This window comes from Morone saxatilis, unplaced genomic scaffold (genome assembly GCF_004916995.1).
Source record: "Morone saxatilis isolate NCDOM2014 unplaced genomic scaffold, NCSU_SB_2.0 Contig8, whole genome shotgun sequence".
Taxonomy (NCBI): domain Eukaryota; kingdom Metazoa; phylum Chordata; class Actinopteri; family Moronidae; genus Morone; species Morone saxatilis.
Window position 1 is genome coordinate 14,598,574 of NW_023340257.1, and position 19,854 is coordinate 14,618,427.

The window sequence follows — 19,854 nt, forward strand, 5'->3', positions numbered from 1 at the left end:
CCAGACCGTAGTCGGGAAGCACAGGTTTATTAAAGTGGGAATGTATCGTATTGAAAATCAATCCCCACACTCCTTGTCATAGCCGTTTATATTAGTTGTTTTGTGCAGACATACTGTGCTGTATTGATTTAGGATAGTTTTCATTAAAAATTCAAACACATGACCAATGAACGCTGATGTGGAGCAACAAGTCACCACGCACTACAGTGATTTTCTGGGCAGCTTGAAGAAGAAGAATTAGTACGATTGATCACAAATAGGTACTCCAGCCTGTGTTAATGGAGCCACCCTCAGTTTGTCATTTCTCACATCTGTGACAAATTACTGGAAATCACATAATGGTCCATTTAAAAAGATCCATAAGCCTTTGTGTTGAAGGTCATCTCTGTTTTGACATAGATTAAGTCATTTTTACAGAAAATGTTGTTTTGCTCTACCACTGCAGAAAGAAGGTTGCCAATATATAAGAGAACAAAATACGACCCAACAAACAGATATAAACACAGTTTGACTCCTGCAGCGATCAAAATATGACAGCTCATTTTCCGTTCCTGTACCACACCAGTCTGTCATCTATTTTCAATAATTTGCTTGCTTCTGTGTGTTTGACCACAATATTGTTAAACCAGACAGACTTATCTCTGTGTACTTGGGGGAAGAGGGAGAGACTGAGTGGAAAAAAAGACAAAAGGGCCTGAACTGAAATGACAGGCTTGCTGATTTCCAAATGAGAGACCCCTTTTTTGCTGGTGTGATTGCTGACTGGACCCAGCAGCACCTCACATTTATTACTTTGTCCATATTTTTTTAAATTCTGACTCAACACGTACACATATATTGACCAACAGACTTACACCCTCATAAGCAAACACACTTTCTTTTCCTTAGCAATTAATTGGCATTTCTTCCCTATGCGACTTACTTGTTTCTCCCATTTCATATTCGCTGTCTCTCAGCAGTTCAAAGATGTCCACCTCCAGCTTGCCAGTGGTTGAGCGGTTGCTGTTCCTGTTGATGCTGTCTTTGGCCAGCGTGATGGCCAAACGCTCTCCTCTGCTGCACTCCATAGGGTCATCAAGGATGGCAGCTGAGAAGAAAGGAAGGGAAAAGAAACGCTGGGTTGTGAGGGTGAGAGAGAAATAATTATCCCTCCTGGTAACTGCTGTTTTTCCAAATGAATGAGAACGAGAGCCGTCCATCTATGGCCAATGATCATTTAATCTGAGAATCTGTATTTAAAGCCTTTTTTCCCCCCTTTTAGATCTGCAATAAAAGTTCAATCCACTGAAAGCTGCTCCCGAGGTGTATGGATTTATTAGCAGGAATACTTAGGTGACATTTTGTGCACACTGTCCTCCATTAATCTAGAGTGCCTACAGTGCAACAGTATTGTTCTTAATAAATCCATACACTTTGGGAGCAGCTTTTAGTCAGTGAACTCTTTTTTTGTTCTAAAAGGGTGAGTGCTATTTAATGTAAATATCTGATCTGTATGATAAAAGCTTGAAAGCTTAAAAGCTTTAAAATCTTGTGTTCCAAGATTCAAGAGCTGTGCAAAAGTATAAACTTATAACATACTGTATTCAAAACATCTGTCAGTTGTTTTGCTTTCAAAGAGGCAATGTAGAGTCAGTGCAGTAGCTTTTCAGAGATGCTACACTGTGCAAGTCGTACCAAATTAAATCAGTTTGCCACAGGAGCATTAAAGGATGATGAGACAACATGTTATACTCAGAAATGATTTATGAATGAAATAATGTATTTGGTGTCTTTTAGTATAGTTATCAGAAAAAAACTGATGCTTGTCTTGTACATGGCATAGCTAAGCAAATTTAAAACAGGAAGTAGATAATGCACTCCTCTCATTTTTTATGCAGGAAGAAATAATGTAATTCCACTACAGTAAGGCTGAAGAGATTGTTTATATGGGATTTTAATCATTCCACATACCATAATAACTAAGGAGTCGTATATTCTCTGAATGTAGCTATAATGAACACCATTTAGACAGTAGCTTCAAATGCTTAACATTTATTTACAAGGTGAAACTTGGGAGGACGGTATTCTATTTAAAGTTTTACATCCTAGATTTATTCCGTGACCTTTAAAGGCACACAAATTGTCATCATGGGCAATTAAGCAGGCTAAGTAAACATAATCTGTTCACTGTGTTATCAGACAGGTGAAAAAAATTAAATGAGATATATATGCCTTTTTATATACTGAATAAAAGGCTTATCAGTCTAACCATAAATGTACTTTTTCCAAGACGGTGTGATGTTTGAATCCAAACACACTGCATCAATACTCATCTGGCTTCAATACTATTTGTAAGATCACCGAAGAGCCTGGCTAATATTTAATACTTTAAGCTACATCAGCAGGCTGCATGAACAACAAACGTTTATATGAACTGTAACACACCTCTATAGGTCTACGCTCAGGGTAGAAAAGAAAACACCATGAAACGAGCAGCAGATGTTTGAGAGCAGGCTTTTTAATTAATGTAAGTATATTGTGTTAGGACAAAGGTTCCCCAGTTAAAAAGATTACATTAACAACTAAACAGAGGAAACAGATAAAGGTAACCTACCCGTAAGTGTTTGAAATTAATAAGGCACAAAAAATACAATATAGCACAACTTGGCTGAAAGGTCGATGTATGTATTGTAGACTATTTAATAAAGAGTAAAATTGCAGGTAAAGCATTGTAACTTCACGCCTGATTGTATCAGAATAAGACGTGTATACAGAGCTGGAACATGTCCGAAGTGACCTTTTCCCTGCTGATCGCACAGTTGAATAAACAACAACTAACTCTAGCTTGCAAAGATGAGACATATCCACTCATCTGATATCATCATGGGGCAATGTCACAGCAAGCCAGTGTCTACAAGCAAATGAAAATGCTTTGGTAAGAAGCAGAGAGCAGCAGTGAAAGGCCATCTAAGGCTGTACTCCTCTCTGTCTGATTGTAAAGCTGTGGACAAAGGACATATTAATTTCTTCATGCTCTTAACTGACTCCCTCTTGATCACGTACAGCTAACAACAGCTTAATATGATCTCTGGTATATTATTTGGATAGTTCAATAAAATCAAAGGCACAAATTCAATAATTTTTTTATGTGTAGGGAGGCAAGGGATATTTCTCTGCAGTGAGTAATGAATTTGAGTTGAAGTTAATGTGTTTTTTGAAAGAGTGGAATTTATTAAGAGCGTAAAACAATCTTTTGAGGACACACAAGCATGTTCAAGGTAAGCAGTCATTACAGTCATTTTCAGATGAGAGGAGAGTTAATTTCATGTCTTCATTGTTTGGGAAACATTTCTCACTCGTTATCTGACCAAACTTATACTATAAATGGCTTTAGCAATGCAGTCATCATTAAACACGGTGCCCACAGAGTTTTCCTCAAAGAAGGTACACCCTTATGGTGGGAAATATACGGCTTTATACGTTTTTTTTTTTTTTTTTTTAAACTCAAATATAAAAACCCTGCTTCATTAATATTCATCATTCAGCTCTCTGGACTTCTCTCTGTCTGAGGATCAACACTTCAAATCCTGAGGAAAACCCTGTGATGGAGATTTATTTTGACACAGCAGCAAGTTTAAAATTAATGGTTACAATGTGATTTTCTGTCAAGATCACGATTAAACATATTAGGCCTTTCTGATGTGTAATTTGACCCTTGCCATGTCTTACGTCCAAGAATAGCTGTGTTACATCTTTGGACTTTAAAGCTGCTCTGATCAATATCTTTACATTAATAATGGATCAAATAATTACATGTTCTGTATACAAATTTGGTCGCCAGTAGCGATAAACCCACAGAACCAACGCTGCATTCCCCCTCAGCTTTATGGAGCGCTTCCGTGCCTTTCAGCTCATTGCTTTGGTTTTATGGACCACTGTTTTGGTTCACTCTCATAGCTCATATCAGCACTGTTACCAGATGCAAGTTCTAAAAACATCATTACACGCTACCTGTCCAATACCAAATGGCAGACAGACAACGTAAGCAACTAGCGGGTGAATGCAAACTGGAGCTAAAAGAGAGTGAATACCGGTCGTGTTGTGTTTACAGCCTGTTTCCACTGTCCAAAGTGGCAGCAAAAACAGTTTGACCACCGTTAAATAAAACCTTTTTCAAAGTGATCCAGATTTAAACAAGCAATGATGTTTGTTTGGACCAATTCAAAAAAGTTATACAAAACATGAAACACTTCATATTAAATGAGAATTGTCTTCCAACAAGATGGAAATAGACAGAAGTCTTTGCTGTTTTGTTTTCAGGCCAAGTTATCACACCTTACTAATATTTGCTGAAATTAGCCACAACTGAGAATGTGACAGCGGAAATAACTCTTTAGTCAGGTGAGTTGGCATTATAATGAATTAATGAGCAGAAAAAATATTTTATTAAAAGTTTAATGTCTGCTGAATCGAATTTTTCAATCCGTCTCTCTGAGGAGTCTTTCTGTACTGTAACTTTCTGCCTCATTTTTCCTTTCTTACCTAAACCATCTTTCATTACTTTTGTGTTGTCATGTCTCCTTTCATCTTCTGTTTTGCTCATTCATTTTATTTGACAAGAAATTAATTGTGTAATATCATCTACATTGACAAGTCTGCATCAAAAACACAAATATGAATAAAATGTATCAAATCAGTTTAATTTGCTCAATACACCAGTGCAAATCTATCCAAACTAGTACAAAATGAAAATTTATGAAATAATTCTGGCATGTCATAGTCTCACAGGAGTTGGCATTTGGGAGTGGTCAATACATGACAGCTGGCAAACAAGCAAGGCTCTTTTCACACAGGGAAAACATGAGCTGGCCCTTGATCCATTGAAACTAATCAATGAGTAGCCCGGAGGTGAACTGAGGCGTTGCAAGCTGTGGACTGTGGAAGAGAGGCTTACTGAAAAGTAGGTATGAAATGAGAATTCCTCCACATAAAGGCACAGGAAAATGATCGCATGAGGTTTTTAACTATTTCTCACAACATGTCAACCTCTGGCTGATTTCATTTGTAACATTGAAAGGCCTTATTACATGGAGCAATGCAATTTTGTCACCTTTGTTAGAAACACAATTACGCTTCTTGTACAGATGCACGTACACACACATACTGTACACTCAAGTACACACACTGCCATTAAAGTTTCTGTCACTTTACAGCCAGGAATGTATCCATCCTGAACATTTACAAAAAGGCAGCAACAGTAAAAGTTTAAAACTTCACTTCCTGCTGTTTTCTATCCTTCCTTTTGTGTATTCCTTTTGAATAGACAAATCACAGCAATGGTAGGTCTGTTTGAAAACACACACTGTTTTGGAAGATGTGCTGCTAAATGTAAGTCAGAATCAAGGCATTTGGACCTCAACCTGCGTCGGGGGTCCTGCTTTGTAAAAATTAGTGACAGGGCCTTATTGCAGTACATAAAGGCAAAGTCCAAGCTTGCATTGCTGAAAGAGCGAAGATTTTTGTGATATAAGCATACAGCAGCTTGAAGTATCTCTGGAAAGTGGCAGTCAAGGGTAAAAAACTCATTATCCTTTTTGAAGGATCTGCTAGCTTCTCTATTAACTCAATGGCTGCATCTCTCTTTCCATCAGACCAAGTGCTAAATGCAGATCAAATGAACTAGCTCTTGACCAACTGTACGAGGTAATTAATGCTAATGTGTTCTCTGACTTGTGGGCTTTGCTTGAGGGGAAAAGCCATTACCTGATAGGGAGAGGGGGGAAGAGTTCAGAGGGACTTGGCCTTTGATCAAATTAATGCTTTTGAAGAACATAGATACTGTAAAGTGATTTCACATGGCTGTCATTTGAATTGGAAATCAACAGCTTCTATTCAACATCATACACTTGCTGGTCTACAATATACATTAATGTGCTCTCAATAGTTATTATTAACTTGAGTGACTGCTTTTCTCGCCTCAGGTAAATGAGAAGCAAGAATCAATTCAGACTGAGGAAAGAATACACTAATGCAAAACAGACCACTTTCCATATAACCAAGTATTGACATAAAGTAATGCTTATTTGCCCAGCATGTTATGAAACTAAGGGAGTTAAACTTCTTCTTCTTTATGGCCCAAATCAAACACCAAAAATTGTGAAGGTATTACACGGACAGACATCTGCATGTTTGACCTGTTTACATTCAGACTTGTTTCAGGCTTCCTTTGGTAAAATCTTTAAGTATACATTGCACATTTTTTTCATGCCTCAGGCTGAGCACTTTGGAGAAATCTCTTTTCACTTCCCACTTTTTTGCTCAAATACTTCTCTTCAATGTCTACAAAAATAACAGTGGAAGACTGACATTTTTAACTTTGTAATCACGAGAAACCAGAATGTTCTTTCTTTTTCAAACTGCATCAAGTACCTTACTGTTAAGTCACTCTGTAAAACATTTTTAAGATCTCCTGGTGCCATTCTCACACCCTGCTAGTTTGTTGATCATTGCCTAGAAATAAATCCACCTTGTGGGATGCACGAATGTGATACAGAAACGATACAGCCTGTTTACAAGCATCTTTCCAGAGTCCCGTGACAAGACTTACATATTACTAATATTATTTTGAGTGATTCTGTTTTAAGATGTGCTGTTGTTTTAGGTCTGGAATCTGACCAGAAGGCAGGGGACACTGGACAAGGATCAGAAAAATGAAACAGAATCTGGAAGTGTTCTTTTTTAGCAACCTGCATATCAGATTATTCATTGTAAATGTTACTTTTCCATATTCTGGCATCAACTACTACTTTAGCAACTTAATTAGAGGTTTGCTTGTTTTGTCGTATCTGGCTGATCAGGAGGGATCAGATTTGTTTTCCCTGAAAACATGCCAACACACAGAAACAGAGCTGTGTACTAATGCAGGTTTGCATAGGCCTTAATGACAGCATCAACCGAGAAACCACTATGGACCAGGGCGTGCACTTGGCTGCTCTTTGAAAATACAAAATAACAAAGCAGCTCATTAGCTAACTAAATCTTACAGATACTACTTGGAAAACCTGTGTCTGATTTAAACTGAAACCATACCACTCAACCAAAGACCGCAATTCCAATAAAGACTAGAAGAAAAAAGAAGAAAGAAGAAATAATATATATGCGACGCAGAGAACAGCAAATGTGAAGGTTGTGGACCTTAGCAGGAAACCTTAGGAAATGCAACGGGCTGTCCTCTCTCAGTACCTCCATTCAGCTGCCTTTTAGTTTAATGGGTTTGTACTTTTTGCCCTTTTTTCACAGAGGGACTGAAGAGGATGATTAAAATAACAGTTGTTTTTTTTCCTTTTAGCAGTGAAGTCATGTGAGGATTATGTCAGTTAATTGTACATCTTATTGTCTATTTTATTTTTAACCAAAAGGTCAGTCTTTACATTCATCAAAGAGGGTTAGCATACGTACACACAACACACTATGCTGTTAAAAACACAGAATTTGAAATCTATTCATCCAGATGCAGGTTCTCATTTTTATTTCAAAGACATCCTTTGAGGTGCTTGATCCCTATTGCGATTTGATTTTTCTTAGCCATGTAAACAACAGTTACTAGAGTAAAAAACTCAGCTAATTTGATATTTTCTATAAACAAAATTTTTCATTTGTTTGATGCTTGCTTTGACATTAATTAGCAGAGAAACTAGACAGCTACCACAGCCTTTTCAGTGTCAGATATTGCCTGTTTATTTGTGAGTGGGTGAATGTGTTTACATGTACCTGTATGTGCCTAAACACCCATGCACTTGTGCATGTCAGCAGATGAAAATGTTGTGCATCATGCTTGTCTAATAGCTGTTTTATTCACTTGGAGCAGCATGACTGTGAACTATACCACAGCCAATCTGTCTGCTTGTCTGACTGCATGGCAAATGGAATTGCTAGTTCCACACTTTAATCAATCTCATCCGCAAGCCCTGTGGTGTGCACCACCGAAGGAAGCGGAGGTGCTATCTTACATAATTAGAGAATCTCGCTCACGGAAGACCTGGCGACAAGAAACTGATTTCCTGGTGTCACATAATGTAATTATAGCCCACACACACACCTGTCATTTAATCTGTGCGAGTGGACTGATGTGTTAGGTCTCGTTAATCTGAGGCTGAATGCTAACAATGACTCCACTGGCCTGTAAAACTTCTGACAGTCATTTCAGTTAATGCATATTTAGCCTGCAGTTTATACATCTTCTGTTGTCACTGGTGGTCAGTGGGGAAACACCTAGAACCATAAACATGGATATCAATGGGTCACAGTCAATAATTATGATAATTGGTGTTGAAATCACCATTTTTGTGATTAAAAGGGAGCCTTTAATGGAGTCCCTCTGGGCCTGCGAATGGAAAAGCCATCAACAGAGAAGCGCACAAGGGAGCACTGCCTTTGTCTTCCAACTTCCTTGTACAAAGAACCTGCGAGCACTGATGACAAAGAGTGAATGGCAATATTAAGATAAAGACATGATAATTAGAAAGCTGTAATCTTACACTTCTTTGTGATGGTTTCTGACAGCATGTCCCAGCAGACCACTCTTTGCCATATTGGTTGAGACAAGAGGGACACCAGAGAATAAAGCTTGTGATGTTGCACTCACAGTAGCCAGGTCATACAGTTTTCACATACAAACACCATTACACCAATATGAGCGTCATGCTAATTACTGTTGATAAAACACTACAGAAGATGTATTTTTAAATACTGATGCACCAATGTCACTCACTAAAAAGAAAAAGGGAGGGAAACAGCGAGCATATACGGTTAGTCTGTGTCCTACAATACACTGCACTGAGGTTGTGGGTGATGAGACAGGGTGATGACAGCTGTCTCAGATAATAATCACTGCTTGTATGTGTAATATGCAAGTGTTTGGGCATCCTGTATTCTCTTGTGTGCATTTTACATGTCTTGTACACATTGTGTGTTTGTATATCAAGTGTAGCGTATACATTTATGATCGGAATTATGACTGGAGGCTCATTTTACTCAGGGGAATATTGAGCAGAGGGTCTTATCCAGCATGTCTGTGAGATAGGACTCTTGGGAAGGTGGGTGCATGTGTGCTACTGTTTGAGTGTGTGTGTGTGTGTGTGTGTGTGCGCATTGTATGCATTTGTATCTTGGGAATAATTGTTTATATAATGCCACTCTCTATTTAATTTCTGCCTCACTTCAGTTTATTACCTGGCACCACTGCAGAGCCACGTAGGTTTAAAACAACATCTAGCCAAATGCAAATACACAACTAGCTGATGCAGTACCACAGAGGCTTCAGGAGCTGCAGAATCTGCTGAGGTTTGTGCAGAAACACTCATGAACAGCAGCTGTAACCTTTAACTCTTTTACTGACCCAAAATTAAATTTAATTAAAATCAAACACAACGTAATAAGTCAAAACATTATATAATGCCTGAGTTTTCTCCTTGTCTCTTATTTTTTGTGTTCGCAATGAAAGCAGCTGCAAAAGCACAAGTGGTTTAAAGAGTAGTGATACTTGATTTAACAAGCAAAAACATGCAAAGATGCCATGTGAGACAAACTTGAGCTTAACGGGCAAAAGGAAAAATCTGAAAAACTGGCAAACGTTGTATTTGGCACAAAAACATAGGGACTGCAGATGGTCGAAATGCTGCAGATGTTGACATGAAGTGCTAAAGATCCAATGGATGCACTGCAACATTTCCTGCCTGCCATTGTTAATACATTAGCATCAGCAGAGTGTTGCCAGTGGCTGCACAATGACATCAGATAAATTGAAAGCACCAGAAGTTGTTTACAGAAGGATTCCACCTACGGGACCCCTGCCAATGTCAGCATGATTACATGACATCCACAAAGCATAAAATGGAGTCAGTGGAGAACCTGTCACAGGAGCACTCAGACTGATGAAAACAGACATGGCTCAGTGGGTTAGGGAGTGGCTGATGCCAAATGAGAGAAATGATGGTGGATAACCACAGGAAAAAAATAAAAAAAACAGCAGTGTGAATGGCTGGCCTGGCATTAACATGTTGGACCATAGGTTCATCCTCCTGTGTGTATACAGTGCACACTCATCTTTTATTTCATCCACTGACAGGCTGATGTTGCTATTTGTTCAATTCCACTCCCACTAGGTTGGAAAAGTCTGAAAGCAATTCATCAGTGCAAAGTAGCCCGCCTACTTCTTTTTCTCTTGAATCAGCTGAGCCAACACTCCAAATCCTGATGTCTTCATGCCGAATAATGGCCATCCATTCTCAGTAGCTGTTGGCAAACATTTCAACTTTAGAAAGAATGGGTTATTTCTGACAACGTGGTGATAGAGAATGAGCAATGGTTGTCATGGAAAGACAGCAGGGAGTGTGATTCATTGTACCCAGGCCACACTGGCGTGGGCTTGTCTCCAGCAGCACGAGGCACACTGGGTGTCTATTCACCAAGAATCTCAAGTTCACGAGATGAAGCTTGCTTTGCAGTGAGGGGTTGCTACTGTCTCACAGTTATACTGTTGCCATCTGCAGACATGTTTAAGACTGGTAGAGTAGAGGAAATTTGTAACTTTAGCACATCCTTTTGTGTTAATTGAAAACGAAGGCCAGCGCTCTACGTCTTTTAAGTCATTCAGCACAAATTACATTCAAGCATCATTTAATTAGACAGATTTTCAAACAGAGTTTCTGCTGGACCCACAAAGCACTTTACATGTTTACAGAATGCCACTTGTGTGATATTATATATTTAAAACTCATAGTGGCTTACAAGGCGTTTGGACTAAAAACAGTTAAAAATACAGTATGCAATGGACTGAGTTGGTGGGGGCGTGCTGATGTAAGTCCCGTTGAGACAATGAAATACAAGGCTGATCTGAGCAATAAATCTATTAGTTTGATGGTTTATCAGACGCAAAAACACTGTAGTTCATATTGCCATGGTTGAAAATTCTATAAATCTGGAAAGTTCTCACAGTAGCACATTTTATCTTCTGTTGGAACGAATACCAGGTAGAAGAATTACATTGCTCCTGTTACAATGTAATCTAGCAGGAAAGTGCACTTTAATTGGCCAACGCACCTTGCTGGATGACATAGCATTGTGTTATGACAAAAGCCAGGCCTTTTTTTGATGGACGACCCAGCCTATTATTGCATCTGCACTCCCATTGTGCCAACACAGTGGTCTCATTGAAATGAATGAGCGTGCTGTGTTCGTCATGCAGAGCTGATGTCAGTCTGAACATGGTGTTACAGTTGAGTATGCACTCTTGGTTACCTTAAAAGTGCACTAAAATCACTGCTGCCCCCGCACTTTATGACAATTAGTGTCTGTCCTGATAACTGTAGGTTTGACATTCACAGCAGATATTTAATTGACAAGATGATGGCCAATTACTCACTGGGGATGACGTGAGAGGATTGTGGACATTAACAGTAACAGCTGCCTGATGGCGAAAGGCTGGCAGAAAGTCACATTGTGATAGTAAATGTACGAGCTAGCCATCTTGATTTTTGATCCTGAAAACACTGATAAAAAAACAAAACAAATACAGACTTTGCTGCCTGCAGCCTGTACATAACACCTGACTCCCCTCAGCAGCTCTGTCCCTGCCATAAGCGTGACGCTCCAATTTTATTCAGGAATCGGGATTTAGGGAAAATGGAAGTGGTAGGAGTGAAAGAAAGCTATGAGAAAAAAAAAAGAACATTCATTCCTTCATGGAAGGATGAATCCCTCTGGGTCAAACATGACGACAGAAATAGAAATATGCGTTGCGTGGTGTGTTGCCTGCTCCTGTCAAAGCTGGACACGGTGGAGGAGATCATTCTTTAAAGGCTGTAAAGTCTCTACAGGGACATGACAAGAGTCGGTAACACACACAGACAGCACAGACGGATCCCAGCTCCACCACTTTATGGATTCCTGTACTGTTTAGATACGCAAATTAAAGTAATCATTGTGACAATAAATAGAAGCAAATACCCTTTATTGTTTTCTTCATTATATGCTATTAAAAATTTTATGGAACCAATAAAAATATCTAGAGTGGAGTAGTTTTATAAGTCATGAACCATGGAACACAGCAAAAAAAATGTTAACACAGTGCTGGTTACATTTGATAAACAGTAGAAAATGAAAGTATTGTTCGTGAATAAAAAAGCAATGTTCAGTAAACCTGAGCAAGTGACCCGCACCTTGACATATATTCAGTCCCTCCACTGCTCCAGCTTGTGTTATGCAACAGAATAACTATGTGTGGTTCCCTGATGGAGGCAGAGAAAAACTCCATCACCTGAGAAAAAAAAGGCAGCACCTGGTGCACAGCCTGTGGTTCAACTTCCCATCAATTCTCAGGACAACTTCAATGAATTATGACACAGCCTCTTTCCCCATCTCTCATATACACATGCTCAGACATCCACACCAGACATTAACTTTCTATTCCTTTAAACTAGCGCCACCTCCTCAGTCTTGGTGCCACAGGAGCAATTAAAGTCAATGTAATAAGCCCTTCCGACTAAAATAAAAGAGATAGGAGGAGGAGAGCTGGAAATAAATGGCAAAAGTTCATTTTTACTCTTTCAGTCTAAATGAGTGAAAATGAATGATAGTTTGGACTGAGCTGGAGAGAGTTAGAGTGACAAGCGCAGAAGGAGGAAAGAGATTTAAAGGGATAGTTACAAACGGAAAGAAATAGAAAAAGAGTGAGAAAGTGACAGGAAGAGATGGTGACAGAAGGAAAACCCAGGGCAGACCTGTTGCAAAGAGCAACAGACTGACAGATCATGACAGTGAGCAGCTGACACCCTGCTGGAGTGTGATGTCTGAGGCACAAACATGATCTTGACGATGGCGATGATGATGATGAGGAGGAGGATGATGGTTATTATGATGAAAACTGCAACGATGTGATGGTTATAGGTCGACTTCTGGACCCAAGGGATGGGAGACAGGCGAGTGAGCTGGAAGGCAAGCAGACATTAAGTCCTGGGGGAATTCCAGCTCTCAGTAGGTGTCATTACCTGTCAGTCAGCATATCTCCCTCAACAGACCTGGCCTACAGTTAGATCCACCGGCATGTAATTGCCTGGAAGGTCAAGGGAGATCAGCGGACGGTTTGATGAAAGGAAAGGTTAAGAGGGAGGAAAGAAAGAACAGAGCAATGTTGATGCCAGAAATAAAGAAGGAAGCTTTTAGCTTTTCAGTTAGTAAATAGAAAAGGAAGTAAATGCTTGTCACCTCCTGGGAAACGACTGATAAATACTGTATATACAGTGATGGCTTGAAACAACATGGTATCCTACAGTGTATGTACTGTAATAGCATTTAACACAGGCTGTGGAGAGCCTTTGGCATTTTGGCATGGTAGTTTAACCTGGAGTAAACTGACCTTTATTATTCAATAAAATGTCTTAGGGTGGATGACAGACCTCAGACAAACCTCACTCATGCAAAGGTCAATGCAGATGCCAGTCCTGAGCGATGTCAACACGTGTCAGTGAGCTTGAGGACAGTAAATGACTGATCATGAAACATGTTCCAAAGGGAATACATGTGCTTACCACTATTTAAACAGCTAATTACCTTATCCACTTATTACCTTACTGCTTCGTCGGTTCCTCTGTCCATCTGTTTTGTCATTTTGCATTTGCATCGTCCTGTACTATTGATTGGCCTGATAGTAAACTAATAATAAAGGTACATTTGAATTCAAATGTAAAATCCCAATCACACTATTGGGCAACAATGATATATTACTGTTTGCAAAGCTGTAATTAACTTCATATATAACATGCTTGCAATGGCCTGTGAGAGGTTACAGATGGTTCTCTAGAGAGTGCACAGATTTTAAGCATACAGCCACACACAACCTCTGGTGAATCAAAAGTTTCAAAGGGAAAGTTCTCTTGTTATCCGTTATTACCGTATAGCGGTTTTCTGTATCTGTGACAGCCTTTGATGTGAAATGGACAGACATTCAGCCACTCAAATGGGTTGGGAGCACCCGAGGGGGCCAATGCTCATCCTGTCGCTTTAGGCCAATACTACAGTATAATCCACCACATGAAAAGGACATTAGTAACCTTGCTCTCAATCATTCATCTCTCTCTCCCTCTTATTCTGCCTCATTCTGTTCCTCTTCATCTCTCCCTCCCTGTGTTCCACACTGGCATGTAGTCATGTGCTCATACTCTGAGTGATGGCCACTGCACATGAAGTATCGACTTTTTATCATCATTTCAACAGGGCAGGAAGGGACACTGCAAAAGTCGTGGACTCTCAGAGTATCCATCACCCGCAGAGTCAAAACCAAAGCTCCTTAGTAACAGCACTGATATGTACTGGATATCCCCTGACACAAGCTCACAGTCATATTTCTCTTCCCCTCTCCCTGCCTCTTTGCTCTCCTTTGCCTTGAACACGTTCAAGGAGAGAAAAAAAGAAATAAACTGTATGTCCCACGGCCATTCGTCGCTCCTAATCTGATCCAACCAACAAGCATTTAGTGATTAAGTGAATGTTCTTGGATGAAAATGAGGACAGATATTGTTCACATCATTTTAAGACCTTCAAATGAAATATTTAAAAGAAGCCAGGGTCACATAAGCATTAGGATTTTGCATGCCTTGAATGAAATGAGAGAAATTCAGATGTATATCTCCAGTGAGTCCCAATAAATCAACATACAGTGATTTTCTCAGCTACAATCCAAAAGAAAACAAGAATAAAAAAAAATAAAAAAAAATAAAAAAAGTAGAGCAAAGTATAGCATAATTTAAGTTTTGACTATAAATCTATATTCTGCATTAAGAAATATCAGATTGGATGAAGTGTTGTCCGAGAGACAGATACTGGTGAGGCTGCGTTTATCTCTACATTGCTGGTGTGAGAGTGGGCTTCAGGGAAACTAGACTCTCCTTGTGAGACTTAAGCACTTTTAAAAAAGACTGCAAAGATAAGCAGGACGAATGGAACACGGAGATGTATAGAGAAAAGGCGTGGAGAGATGTCCTGAGGGAGGAAGAGCAAGACAAATCATTTGTGAGTGTTGGGGAGTTGAGCAGGGGCAGGATGTATCTGAGGGCATCCAAAGTTCTGGTAGCTTCGCCTAATAAAGCTCCTGGGAGAACAAACATGGACTCTGTGACAAGTACAGTGTGCCGGTCTGTGCCTGCATACATGTGTGTCGTCATCATCCTCTCACAGCCACTGCTGTACCACCAGGGAGCTCCTGACCTCTGCTTCTACAGCCACACTACCAATGTTTCCATCCCTCCCTTGCTGTATCTACTTTCTGGTGCTTCAACTACAGGGCCGCTTCTGCCTCATTATACCTGCACCAAATAAGTGCATGGGACGCAGATGGCAAGTTGGGGCCCTGAAGGCCATCTAATGCCACCACGGCACCCCTCGATTATTCACACACACACACACACACACACACACAGACATGGCTTCATAAATGAGGCCTGAATGTTGAATAGGTGTGGGATGTTATCATGCGGGCACAAACTATAAAGGTTTCCCTTGTGAATAGAATAGGAGGGTTAACAATGTAACTGGTGGACCCCGAAGGATCTGCAAGGGTAAACACTGTGTGCTTAAGCCCGATGCTGAAAACACCATCTGTCTGTGAGTGGGTGTGTGTGTATGTATCTACGTGTGCCTCTGCGAAGCAAAGGTTGATGCGAGTAAGAAACAAGAAAGGCTGATATTCTTTTGTCATTGCGGTTGTAATAGGACCAGTGGATGGAGTATCCACATGGGAGTCCCTACTGGAGTGTGTGTATGCAGCTGATAAGGTGAGGGATCCGGGGATAGGACAAGACAGGACACAGGTGAGCGTGAGTGGACGGTAATCCACAGCGTTTCCCTACAGGACTGCACTCTGTGTAATCTGAGGTAAGGAGATAGGAGAAATACAAGAGGGACAATCATCCACTGACCCTGAACAGCCAGGGAACCGTTGATGGAGACTGGAGAGGCAAAAGAGAAAAAGAGAAAAGCCACGCAAACACACACGCAAACACACACTGACACTTGAATACCTGTCAATTGATTCAGTGCAGAGCGAGTTAATAACACAGTTCGCTGCACAGTGAAAATAGCCTACCTGTCTGTACACAGTTAATAGACTGCCACACTGCCCTAGAGTCCCAGTCATATGTGTGTGTGTGTGTGTGTTTGTGTGTGTGTGTTTAATATGGCCTGTGCTTATCTTATCAATGGTGTCCATGATGTCCTGCTATGAAAATTGTAATTTCTTCACTTCCTGCAATCCATCGGATACTCTACTGTTTACCGGTCCGAGCTCCCTGCTTCTACTTCCACTCTTGCACTCTTTTACTCATTAGGTGCATGATGACTGGATTATGTTATGACTTAAAGTGCTATGCAATGGCCCATTTAAAATGTGCAGATTTAGCAAAAACTAGATTTACAAGAATGGATGTTTCTCTTTGTACTGTTACACCATATGTTTAATCATTACTTATGTCTCCGTCCCATTTTCACTGTCCACGGTTTTAATGTAGAATACATGGCCTAAAAGAAAATACAATGCAAAGAGACAACATGTTAGAACGTTCTACATCAAAATAGTTGTTACATTGTCATGTTAACAATTGATTGACTTTGATTTACAACAATTACCTTGACCACTGCATATTCTGTGGTTGTAATGTGCTTTGGTGTCAGATAAAGCTTAAGCACTACTGCTTTGAGTCCAAATAATCAGATGTGAAAAAGTTCTTTTTTCACATCTGAAAAGTTCTTTTGAATAAACAAAAAAGCCAATGAAAGCACTTGTGAGTTATCAAGAGTCTAAGTATTGAAACTGAAAACACAATCGCACAGCTTGAAAACTGCACTCTGTGGTTAATATCCGACTGTTTTTATTGTAATCTATCAGTTTGTCTTTTTTAGTCCAACTATTTTTTTCTTTCCTTTGTTTTTTATCCACTGTATGTCGTAGGAAAATATTGTCAAAATACTGTATTTTGCCTCATGTATCCTCACTTTCTAGTTCTAGTCTACTTTTCTGCTTGCTGTCACTGTTTATGCCCTCATTGATGTTTTCTTTCCTCTAGCTATATTTAAATGTTAAGGCTCTTTTACATAAAGCAAGTTCCCCTTCAGTCATTTTCTTTTGTTTTTCTCTTTTAAATTTGAAATTTTTTTCTTGGTATAATATAAACACTACAGGTTGTGAGAGACCTGAATGTTATAACCAGGCAACATTCAGAGAAGCCTTTCTAACTGAGGACCATTTACACTACAGCATGGTAACTAAAGATGGTTTGTTTGAGAAAAACAAACTCACTACCACCATCCCTCCTGACTGAATTATGTCCTTCTATCTCATTGATCAGTCTGAGCTGAATCACTAAAATATACCACAATGTGAAATACACTACAAGTTTCTTTGACCACATTATAACTGGTGAGCTCTGCTGTTGCCTGTGCCTTCACAACCAGACACAAATCCTGTAAAAAGCCTACCTTGAGCTGAATACAAGCCAACTACAAATCCCTCCCTGAGTTAGTTAGTCATTGAGCAAGCTACCATCCCTTGCCTCCTGGAGAAGGGCCTGGTGAATTAACCACTAACACATGGCAAGCAGGCAATGCTACAGATGTACGCAAAGATAAGAAGATGGATGAAGGCATGTGTGCAGGTCAGTGCACACATACGTGTTAGCACACAGTCACAAGCACACATACACACATCCGGCATCTGTTTTGCCAGAGGTGGTGCTCAAGGCAACGGTGGCAGCTGCCGATGGCTGTGCCAACCGATTGTAATGGCAGAGGGCCTGGCAACAGCTGGGGAGGGGGGCTGTGAGGACTCGCCAAACCCTTCACTGTGAGCCATGATCAAAGACGTGGCATAATGGTGTGGGACTGGCAGAATGAGGCGTCATGGGAGCAGTGTGTATATCTGCTGTCAGAGAGGGGTCTCCATATGTGCAGGTGTGTGAGTGTGTGTGGATAATTTGCTCACGCAGGTATAAAATGGATGGATGAGATAAGAAAGGCATTTGACACTGGGGCACAGAAACCAAATCAGTGTGCAAATTCACCACATGGTTATGTGGGAGGTTGCTACAATAATAGACTACTAAGACTGATACACTGTGAGGTGAATATTTTCATATATATATTATTTTTATTTTTTATTATCTTTATGTTTTGGCATTTATTTGACGAGACAGAGAGAGAGAGGGGATGACACGCAGAAAAAGGGCCAGTGGTCGGACTCAAACCCATGAACCTAAACAAATTATTTAAACAAATTTAATCAAATGAACCAAATGGACTGACAGGCTCTCTAAGCTAGCCTGAAGCGGCTGTGAAACATTTGAATGATGGCCTTGCAATTTGAATGATTGGATGCACCCTCTATTTCTTAAATATTAAGCCTTAGCTTAGTAAGGATGTTGACACAAATAGCTGTTTTGAAGACAATCAAATTTTAGGTTTTTGAACAAGCACACTACCTCAAGAAGTTATCTTTATATTGTTGTGTTTACTGTATGTTTTTAAAACATAAAAAAAACTTGACCCTCAAATTTGTGTTTTTTCTGTCTGTTGTCTCTCATTTCATTTTTTACACTGCCAGCACGTACTGGACATTGGCCCAAAATGGTTTTACACTACCCAAGACATCCAGGTGGCCCAGCGATTAAAGCAGTCGCAGAGGGATTATGTCTCTGTTGTCGCACTAGCAATTCCTTCTACTTGGTCAGGGTGCCGGTATAGAGGTGACTTGGACTCAGGCGGATAGAAGGAACCACTGTGATGCTCCTTGGTGTTAGGTGATAAGAAGCAGTTGGTACTGGTGCACTGGAGGTGACACTTGACTTGTCTTTACCGTCAGTGGGTCAACAGTGACAAGCACTGAAGTTTAAGAGAAAATTGACAAATCTGAATTGGAAGACGGAAGGGAAAATTGAGAAAAAATAATGCTGTATAAAAGAGAAAAAAGGGATTTACACTTCAGAAAGAAAGAATACAAATTACCTGCTGCACCATCTCACAGCCCTTAGAGACTGAAGTGAGACAGAAAACAGGAAGAAAAAAAGAACAACTGCCATGATAGGTCAATGAAACTGCCTGGCCACAGCACCAAGCTATATCTCATCAGTGTTGTAATCTCAACTATTAATGGTGTTTTTCTGAAGCAATAGAGTAAATCCCATACAAACCGTCTCTGATGATCCAAGCCCACACCCATTAGCTTCAGCAATGCTGCCATCAATCTGAGCTATAGAGCCATACATGCATCTCTGCCTGTAAGAAAGACTTGCTTCTCTCTCGTACTGGACAATGTGTGCATGTGCTGCAAGTGTGTGTGTGTGTATAATGTGTGAGTGAAGCCTCTTATCTGGAATGAATTGGACATAGACAGTTCCCTGTAATAGCAGCCATTTGTGATCTTCTTTAACCCCTACTAACTGGAAGAGGAACACAGAAAAATATATCGTCTTGGCTGTGTGTGTGTGTGTGTGTGTGTATATGTGGTTGTGTTAATGTTTGTGCACATGCCTGCATTTATATATAAACCAAAACAATCATCACAATCATACACAATCATCCCTCAACATTACTCTACCTGCACTATTACACAGGGTACACTATCATTACTTCCCATGTTGTAGATGCCATTACATAGACGTAAAGGTACAGTAAAAAGACAAACTTTACTTTAAACTTAATTAGCTAGGTGTGCAGGACAAAACTATGGCATTGTAAAGTAAATGTAATGTGGGGGACTGTTGTGTCTCGTCGTGTTAATTTTAGTCATGTTCATGTTTAGTGTTTCATGTTTAGTCCTTCCTGTTTTATTTT

General features: G+C 39.9%; 1 protein-coding gene across 1 annotated transcript in view; it reads right to left on the bottom strand.

The window, feature by feature from the left end:
- Window positions 1-19,854, bottom strand: part of grik4 (glutamate receptor, ionotropic, kainate 4) — a 131,840-nt gene that overhangs the window by 99,881 nt on the left and 12,105 nt on the right. The window contains exon 2 of the mRNA XM_035680052.1: window positions 923-1,087. Within this exon, the coding sequence (XP_035535945.1) occupies window positions 923-1,087 (165 nt within the window). The remainder of the gene's footprint in view (window positions 1-922; window positions 1,088-19,854) is intronic.